The 9,516-nt window shown below is 42.3% G+C and overlaps 1 protein-coding gene across 1 annotated transcript in view; it reads right to left on the bottom strand.

Moving 5' to 3' along the window:
* Window positions 1-1,598: 1,598 nt before the first annotated feature.
* The window catches only part of SPON1 (spondin 1), a gene marked incomplete at both ends in the record, with an annotated part of 171,741 nt that continues 163,823 nt past the window's right edge, over window positions 1,599-9,516 (bottom strand). Inside the window, 9 exons of the mRNA XM_082282860.1 lie at window positions 1,599-1,762; window positions 2,499-2,762; window positions 4,015-4,179; window positions 5,052-5,219; window positions 6,258-6,428; window positions 6,738-6,920; window positions 7,352-7,427; window positions 7,748-7,888; window positions 8,780-8,981. Of these exons, the coding sequence (XP_082138986.1) occupies window positions 1,599-1,762; window positions 2,499-2,762; window positions 4,015-4,179; window positions 5,052-5,219; window positions 6,258-6,428; window positions 6,738-6,920; window positions 7,352-7,427; window positions 7,748-7,888; window positions 8,780-8,981 (1,534 nt within the window). The remainder of the gene's footprint in view (window positions 1,763-2,498; window positions 2,763-4,014; window positions 4,180-5,051; window positions 5,220-6,257; window positions 6,429-6,737; window positions 6,921-7,351; window positions 7,428-7,747; window positions 7,889-8,779; window positions 8,982-9,516) is intronic.

The following is a 9,516-nucleotide window of genomic DNA, read 5'->3' as shown; positions in this document are numbered from 1 at the left end:
AGAAGAACAGCTCAGAGGGTTGTAGTGCTCAGCAAACAGGGACATTTAAAACCCAGGTGTCAGGTCCTCAGGGTAGTGACTGAGTGCTAAGGAAGTGAGTAAATTACTTAAGGCTGGTTTAAAGAGACCATTAAAAAAATTTCTCTCCATTCATTTCTCTCAAGCTTAAGAGTTAGCATCAACAGTCTTTATTTTCAGTGCATTGTTTTTATTTCTGTAGAGACATAGGTGGATGCTGCCTTGCTTGGACCAAAAGAGAACCCTTCACCTTCCCCTCTTAATGTCAGATTGTTGAACTTACAGGACAATACTGTATTCCAATAGCAAGCGGGGCCCAAGGGTGTCGCTGACTATACCTGACTCCGTGTAAGGATGAGAGCTAAATTCTGCAGAAGGTGGGGTGAAACAGCAATTAGAAGGATGAGGAGGTATTTTCTAATCTCAGGCAGTTTGTTGATCACTTAAGTAGTCAGGAAGGGCATTTAACCTGGCTAGTATATCTACAAATGGGTAATTCTCACAAATTTAGTAATTTTTAGATTACCCTATACTCTGAGTAAAAAAGACATAAATGACACTGCTGTAAATGTATTCTTGGGCCAATCTATAATTAGTTTTTTTAAATGACTGTCATTTTCTTTCCTTTCAGAGGCTCATTTCAGTTTTAAGGGATGCACGAGAACCTGGCTCACCTTTTCTTGACCATTTTTGTTTTATTTTAAACCTGTTTCCCTCTTCACCTGTGATTAACATCCTCGTGAAACTGAATCTGATTTTTAGTGTCTCTCATGTGGAAGACTTCCTGTGACACAGCTGCTGCAACACTCTGGACCAATTTTTACTAGCTCTGTATCCAATTCAAAAGGCAATGGATAGACCCAGTATGGACTGCACATAGAATATTTGCATGTTTTCCTTCTGTGCTGTCTTGACTGTGATTGTGTAGTGGTCAGACATCACTACTGAGCTGCAAAAATGATTCCCTTTTTAAGTTTTGAAGAAACAAAGACCTCTTTGCATGGACCACAGCATCCATGTGAAGAAGAGTGTTGAGGATTATTATTATAATATCTATTAGCTTAACCCAACAGTGTAAAAAGATAAACATGCACCTTTAATGTTATTGAACCAGCATTACTGAAATTACTCCTTGGCATAGTTGTGTAATAACAGAGGCACTGCTTTGGATTTTCAAAATCAAATCTAGAGAGAAATCCTCCCACAGATGAAGCTTTCTGTCACTTTAACTTAGTTTTGTTAGTATGCATGCATCCCATGTCTTTACAAGTAGTATTTCTATATGGCTATTCCAGGTCCACAGATATGTCTGCATTTTAGTTAAATAACTCATTATGACTTTATTATTTTTATGCATTAAGGGCTGGCTGGAGTACCAAAGATTTACTCTCAGCATAAATCCGTGAGGAAATATTTATAAAACATTTTTCTTGCACCAGCAAGACTAAAAAGCAAAACACACTGCAAAAATGAAAACTAATATACACTTTATATTTTGTTGTTGTTGTTGTTTTAAAAAAACAAACCAAGGTTGACTTTCCATTTAGCTCAGAGTGCACCACTTGGAGCCTGGTGTTTTGTTAACAAGGATGGACATTACATGCTCTTAGCTCCTTTTTGTCTTTGCAGCTGGTAAACTGAGTGCTTTTGGACCTCTTCTTCACCATCATGTAGCGCTCCTGAATTCCACCTCCACACAGTGTAGAACATTCTGTCCAAGCAGTCCATGGTTTCAGCCTACAAACTGAAAAAAATCAGTGATTTGATTAAGTTTTCAGTAGTAGAAACCCCTGCTAAGTATAATCAAGTTGCGTTTGTCAAACACTGGAAAAAGTATTAAAAAAGAAATTTAATATCTACATCACAAAAGACAGATAAAATTAAGAAATTGTTAAATGTCATACAAGCATGAGCCACAACTTAGCAGTAATTCCTATCCAGATAATGTTAATTATACCACAAGACACTATGTTTTGGTGATTGTAGGAATCAGGACTTGATGATACAGTCCCCCACTGGAAAAGCAATCCACGCAGATCTCCTGGAGCAGCCTGAGTCTGAATCAGACTGTTGAGGTAAAACTCAGTTCAGTTCTGAAATTCAGCATTGGATCCAGGAAGAAGTATTTCAAATGTTTGAAGCTAATTGGATGTAAAGATTACCCCCCAGCTCTGCAGAAACTGCAATCAGTCCTTTGCCAGGTGTAAATGTTAAACTTTTTCACACTTCTGTGTGAAGCAGCTAAAATATTTTTAGTGATGGGACACGGACAGATGTGGACCTTTCTCCATGGTGCCCTAACTTAGGCTGGGTGATTTTGGTGATGGGCAAGCACTGAAAGTGGCTGTGTTTTATTGTATGGCTAAAACCTTCCCCAGTTGGAAATGCTGAAGATGCTCTCACAGAATGCCGTGGAGCTGCTCACAAGCTCCTGTCATGCAGAAAAGCCATGAACACACCAAAAGTGGTTTCACACTCACCTGGATATTGCTCACTATCTAAATTCTTCTTTGCTTGTTCACTTCTCCTTTTATCCCGGGCCTCCTTCCAGCGCCTTTTTTCCATCCCCGGGCCCCGCAGGCACTTCCTCACTCTGCATTTTGTACGTTGGACGGTCTCTGGGCAAGCTGTTCCTCCAAACTGGGGCTCGATTTTAATCATCCTCGTCCTGATCATGTGGCCCTTCCCACAGGAGGTGTTGCACTCGGACCACTGGGACCACTCCGTCAGCTCACAGTCGATGGCTGCAGAGAATAAGAAATGTGACACAAAACCCAGGAGATCTGAACACAAGGTCAAGAAACACAAGGGTGTGCCTGATGAATCTTTGCACCCCAAATACGTGAACTCTACTTAAGCCTCCAATCTCCTCAGCAAATGTTTGGAAGCTGCATGTCAAAATTTTCTGAGTCCATTTCTAGCAGAAGTATTAACTGACACTCCCCTCAATTTCTTCTTCAAGAGTGGTGCTGGCAGATCACTAAAATTACAAAGAACATATAAAAAATTCTCCTGTGCCTTTTTCAATTTTCCCACCCATCTGTCTCTTTTGTAATGAAAAGCTGTTGAAAATTGAGTTATATTTAAAAATAATTTTCTACCTCTGAGATCTGAGCCTTGCTTTGCTGGCAGTGTTATGCAATAAGCCATATTTGCCAATACCATTATATGTTAAAAGTTTTCATCTTTCAGCACTGCTTAACACTTATAGCCCCAGTGAATAATAATCAAAATGATATTTCATATTATTTAAGTAAAGCTGAATGAGCAATTACAGTGTAAAAGCCTTTTTAACCAATACTTTCTGTGAAAAATAATGTAATTTGTCATGAAACCTTGAAAACCAGCTGGCAACAGGATGCTAAAAGCAATCATATCTCATTCATTCAGCAGTGCCTTAGGCTATCACACTTCACAAAGACTGAAAAGCAACTAGAAATTTGCTCTACCCAAGAAGTGGGGGATTTTAATGGAGTAAGGTAAAAAAATCACTGCAGCTGCCTCCACACCATCCAGCAGCAGGTTGCAAAGTGATACCGTTCAGAGATGTATCAAAGGTGGAGAAAGCCTCTTTTGTGCCCTTTCTGAGCTAAAAGAATCACACAGGTGATTTCAACTCTTCTTGCTTTCCCTCCTGGAACATGGTCTGCATTTGAGTTATAAACCATGTTTTATACTTCTGACTTATTTCCTACTGGGAAGTTGCCTGGAGCTGTTAGTGTGTTAAACATGGAGAACTGTATTCCCACAGCAATATTGGGAGTCAGCATAGGGTGAAGTAAGGCAGGCTGAACGTAAGACATGGTTGTATTCCAGCTCTCAGTTGGTGAAAGTGGATGACAATAATAATAATAATTAAAAAATAGATTTTTAAACAATGCACAGTTGATACCCTGCCAAGTTAAGAAGTGATGCTAAGAAAAGCTAATGGAGGTTTGACCCATCAATTGTGACACATAATTAGCCTCCTCTTTCCAGGGAGTTTTCCAAACTCACGGCATTCGGGCAGCATGCACTTCTCTGCTTGCTCCAGCTCCTCGTTGCAGTCTCCAAGCTCAGCAGCAGATTTCAGCATCCTTTGCCGGGTTCTCATTCCCTTCCCACAGGTTACACTGCAGTCACTCCATTCAGACCAGGGAGAGAGCAGGCAGGGGATGGTATCTGACAGGAAATAAAAAGGGAATGAATTCTTGTTATTAATGATTTCTTATTATAAATAAATTATGAAGGTATACATTTTGAAAATGGTACAGCTGGAAAATGTGCTACATTTTATCTGTCATCAGCCAATTATACTTTCTTGTCACAAGCTGAATGGTGTTGCTGAAGAAGCTCAGAAAACTTTCTATTAAATTGAAAGGTTTGCTTGATTTAAATATCTTTGCTACCTTTTTGTATATCTAAGTCATATCTGCTGGGTCCCAGTGCACCTGGGGAATAAACAGTTTAAGGAGCTATGTTTTAATCATAACTCCTGTAAAAAAAAAATGGATTGTTGCAGTGAACAGAACTGGAAGTCAATTTAGTCTAAAAAGTGAAACTTCCATATTTAATCTACCAAAAGTATTTTTTAAATTATCTCTGTCTTTGATGAAGATTTAACATTTCCTAAGAAATTAATAGTGACAGTAAGGGTGAGGCTGGCTGACTGCACAAGAGAAACACTTCAATTTCTGACCTGTTCATGGGTTAAAAGGAGTGGGCACTGTTTCATTTGTTTTTTTCTAGCCTTGTGGTCAAATATACCTCATATTGCATAACTTAGAGTTGTTTAGGTATGGCTTGCTGATACATACACCACTGTGTGGGTCATACAGCAACAGGATACCACTGAACATTTTTGATTGATGCTCTCATCCTGATGCTGAATGTGCTACTTAATGCACAGTCCCCAAGGTTTTTCTCCTAATTTTAAGGAGAACAAGGAAAAGCAGCATTGCTTCTGGTTTGGCTGTGTTCTTTGTGTGCTGGGACAATGTGTCAGAAATGATGTTTGTTTTTATAGCAGAGCAGAGGAACTCCCGGGCACTCACGGCATTCGGGCATCATGCATTTCTCTGCCTCCGTGGTTTCTGCCTTGCACATGGATCCATCAGCAGGAGTCATCTTGATCATTCTGTGCCGTCTCTTCATCCCTGTGCCACAGCTGGCACTGCATTCATCCCACTCGCCCCATTCAGTGACCAGGCAGCTGCTGGGAGCTGTTCAAAGTGGACAGAGAAAATTGTTCATAGGTATCACGGGATCAGCTGAGTTGGAAGGGACCCACAAGGATTATTGAGTCCAACTCCTGGCCCTGCACAGGGTCATCCCCAAGTGTCACACCATGTCCCTGAGAGTGTTGTCCAAACACTTCTTGAACTCTGTCAGGCTTGGTGTTGTGAACAGTTCCCTGGGGACCCTGTTTCAGTGCCCAGATATCCAACCTAAACCTTCCCTGACACAACTTCAGGCCATTCCCTTGGGTCCTGTCACTGTCACCAGAGAGGAGAGATCAGTGCCTGCCCCTCCTCTTCCCCTCACAAGGAAGTTGTAACTGCAATGAGGTCTCCCCTCAGTCTCCTCCAGGCTGAACAGACCAAGTGCCCTCAGCTGCTCCTCACACGGTTTCCCCTCAAGGCCCTTCACCTTCCTCGCAGCCTCCTCTGGATGCTCTCTGTAACAGTTTAATGTCTTTTTTATATTGTGGCACCCAGAACTACCCCAGCACTCGAGGTGAGGCTGCCCCAGCCCAGAGCAGAGCAGGACAATCCCCTCCCTTGCCCAGCTGGTGATGCTGTGCCTGATGCCCCCCAGGTTGGCCCTCCTGGCTCCAGGGCACTGCTGGCTCATGTTCAACTTTCCATTGACCAGGACCTCCAGGTCCCTTTCCCTGGCACTGTTTTCCAGCCTCTCATTCCCCAGTCTGTCCATACATCCAGGGTTGCCCCATCCCAAGTACAGAATCCAGCACTTTCCCTTGCACAGCTTCACATGGTTGGTGACTGCCCAGCCCTCTCACTTGTCAGGGTCTCTCTGCAGGGCTTCTCTGCCTTCGAGGGAGTCAGCAGCTCCTCCCAGTTTTGTATCATCTGTGAACTCACTTAGTATCTCTTCCAATCTTGCATCCAAGTCATTTAGTAAGGTATTGAAGAGCACAGGGCCTAAGATGGGGGACCCCACTAAGACTCATATAAGAAAGGATTTGGGCAGTGCTCCTGCCATTGGCTGGATTTTATAAACCTGAATAAAATACTTACAGCATTCCTCATTTACAATACACTTCTCAGTCTCTTCAGTAGGCACTTTGCACATGGAGCCATCCTCAGGGAACTGCTTTACGTATCTTTCCCTGGATCTCGTTCCCATCCCACAGGAGACGCTGCAGGGGGACCATGTGATCCAATCAGACATCATGCAGGTGGAACCATCTGGAACACAGAGAGTATTCAGTTGTGGGTATTGAGAGAACTGCTGCCCATTTCTGTGCAGCATCCCTTTCATGCTGCCTTTCACACTGTCCTCTCCTCTACTGAATCCTTCACTCCTTTCCTTTATACTTCTGGATACTTCATCCCCTGACACAGCTGAGATGCAGAATTGACCACAGACAGCTTCTTCAGCAATTTTCTCTTTGCCACAACTCAAGCCATACTACAGCAACCAACATCCCTAAGAACTCTGAAGGAAAAGTAAACTCTACAAGGTATTCTTCTCCTGCACCTTCCATTCCTGGTTACCTTCATCACTGCAGCCTGGACCCATGCAGGGCTGAAAATCCTGGGTGTCTGGGCAGGGCACACTGAGGTCCAGCTGAGCTTTAAGCATTCTCTGCCTCATTCTCTTGCCCTTTTCACAGGTAGAAGAGCTGCAGGCCGACCAGGGGGACCAGTTTGAATATATGCAGGTCTCAGGGGTGTCATCTGAAAAGTAAGGAAGGGCAGTGAATGTTAAAAACAGTCTTCCATTTTCTTCCCTTTACTTGGCTGATGATTACTTTAGATTCCAATAGGACATATTATTTCTTTCTGCATTCTATCCTCTCCATTTTAGCCCAGAAGAATTACCAATTGCCAACTTTCATTAAAAAAAAAAAAAATTATTTGAACCCCAAAAGTCTTCTCTCTTCTATTGCCTGTATTGTTACTGTCATCTCTTAGGTATACATGCAATTTATTTTCTGTATAAGGGAAGGCTAATAGAAGAGACCAGAAGATATGAAAACCTAAATCATTGTTTGGCACTGAGTACAATTTTTGCTTCTAAGTCAGTTTTGTACCTTATCTACAAATGACAGTGGGGAATGGAACAAAATATAAATTATTAGTAACACACAAACTGATTTCAAACGTACCTTCTTCTTTTTCCTCCGGTGCTAGATCTGCCACAATATCATCTATGTTATCAGGAACGATATTGCACTGCTCCCCCTGCAAAAAAAGGATTGTGAACACTGAAAAGAGGAAACTCATCCTTGAGGGGTTCAACCAGTACATTGCTGTGTCTGCAGCACCTTTTTCTCTTTGAATTCCTTGGCATACGTAAAGAAAATCCCCAGCTGAGAAGATGAAATAATTACCAGAATTAGGAGAACTAATACCTTAAGACAGTTTAATTTTTTTCTGCTGTTGTGTTTGCTGTGGGTAGGTTAAGGACTGTAGATTTGGAGGGAAGGGGGAGAAAGAACTGATTGTTTTTTTGGTTTATTAAGTGGATTTTTGCTTGCTTGAGAATTTTACTTATATTCTACCTTTCGTGCAATTCTCTCAATGACAACTCTGGCCACCAGTTTGATAGATCCTCCTTCTGGGTCATAAAATGGGCTTTGAGGATGATCTAAGCTTGTAAGTGGTCTGATCTTCTCCTGAGGCACTGTAGGTTTGTTAGGAGACTGCAATCAAAAAGAAAAAAACATGTTAAAAAAGAAACTAATGATTAATAGCACAATTAATCTGCAGAAATGAAAACTTCTCTGAAACACTAAACTGCAAAATTCAAATGTAAGTTGAACTTACAATTACATTTGTAATTACTGGTAAGGGGATTTTTTGTTTTTGTTTGGGTTTGTTTGTTTGTTTGGGGGTTTTTGTGGTTGTTTGGGGTTTTTGTTTGTTTTGGTTTTGTTGTTGTTTTTCTTCTGCTTTGCTGTAAGAAATAGTTGAAGCTTTCTGTGCCAAACAGAACAGTTGGCATTGGATGGGAAGAGGCCCAAACTCGAGTTGATGTATCTGCTGATGGCACTGCTTTGATCTGTACAAAGGGGGTGAGCACCTAAAGGCTCAGCTGTGACCAAAGTCCTCTGTTTATTCAACAGGTGAATATAACAGGTGAACATGAATAAGAAGTTCTTTACTGTGTAATGACCAAGCACTGGAAAAGATTGCCCGGAGTGCATGCAGAGCCTCCCTTACTGGAGATATTCAAGAGCTGCACAGAGTCCTATAATCTGCTCTAGGATGACCCTGCTTAGATGGGGATGTTGGAGCAGACGACTCATTGTGGTTGCTTCCAACCTTACCCATCCTGTCATTCTGTGGTAATGATACCCCAGGTGAATGTAATATTATCCCATTCATACTAATGCTGAAGGAATTCAGGCAGAACAACCGACAGTTCAGTGTAGTTAACATCCGTTTAAATGAATTTTAATTCATTTGAAGACAAATTTTTGCTGGAGTAAAAAGTATGAAGGTGCCTAGGGCATCACCATGGATCAAACAAGCTTTCCTACCTCACTGCTTTGAGCTGATATATTTGGCTAAATTACAGATAGTGCCTATACCTCATAGGTGACGCCACTGTCCGTGCCAGCATCCCAGGGGATTAAATCCTGCACGACTTTCTGGACCCAGCCACAGTCCTTGGTGCAGAGATCCTCGGCAGAGAGCCCCACGTTCCAGTCGGGGCTGGGGCCCAGCATGGTGAGGAAGGACATCAGGTGCCGGTGGCGATCCACGGAAAACTCAGCAGAGGGAGCAGCTCTCCTGCAAATCCAGAGGAAGAGTGTTAGTAACTGCGGCCAGGTTTGCAGCCGGAGGGAATTGAATGAAGCTGGTGCTTCGAGCTGGGAAATACCGAACCACTCCTGGTTTGTGGGGATGGCTGAGCAGGGCCGGGAGAGGGCACTCCCAGGTCCCAGAATCCAGAGACCTTCGGCATTATTCAAGGAGGTTTGCACTTCAATAGGTGAAAGGGATATAGAGATACAGAGCTGCAGCAGTGTGCTTATGCCTCAGTGGCATAATAATAAACAAATCTGTCAAAACACTTGCAAAAATTAGGGCTAAAATGATGCCATGATGATTTTTTGCCTTTCCTTTTATACCCCTGTTATACCTTTTTACAGCTTCTGTATTCCTAGTGCTTTTTGCCTACATTCTTGAACTTGTTTGTTCAGCTAGAAGACTAAACCTTTTAGAAGCTTCATAGTTAGGGATCAGTGTGCCCCAGACCCCAAGGAACTCTCCAGAACATATTCTGTAAACCAAGATAGAACCATCCAGGGGAAGGCTCCTTGGG

This window comes from Coloeus monedula (genome assembly GCF_965178545.1).
Source record: "Coloeus monedula genome assembly, chromosome: 6".
Lineage (NCBI taxonomy): Eukaryota > Metazoa > Chordata > Aves > Passeriformes > Corvidae > Coloeus > Coloeus monedula.
Note: the sequence above shows the minus strand (reverse complement) of the source record. Positions and strands in the feature narration are given on the sequence as shown.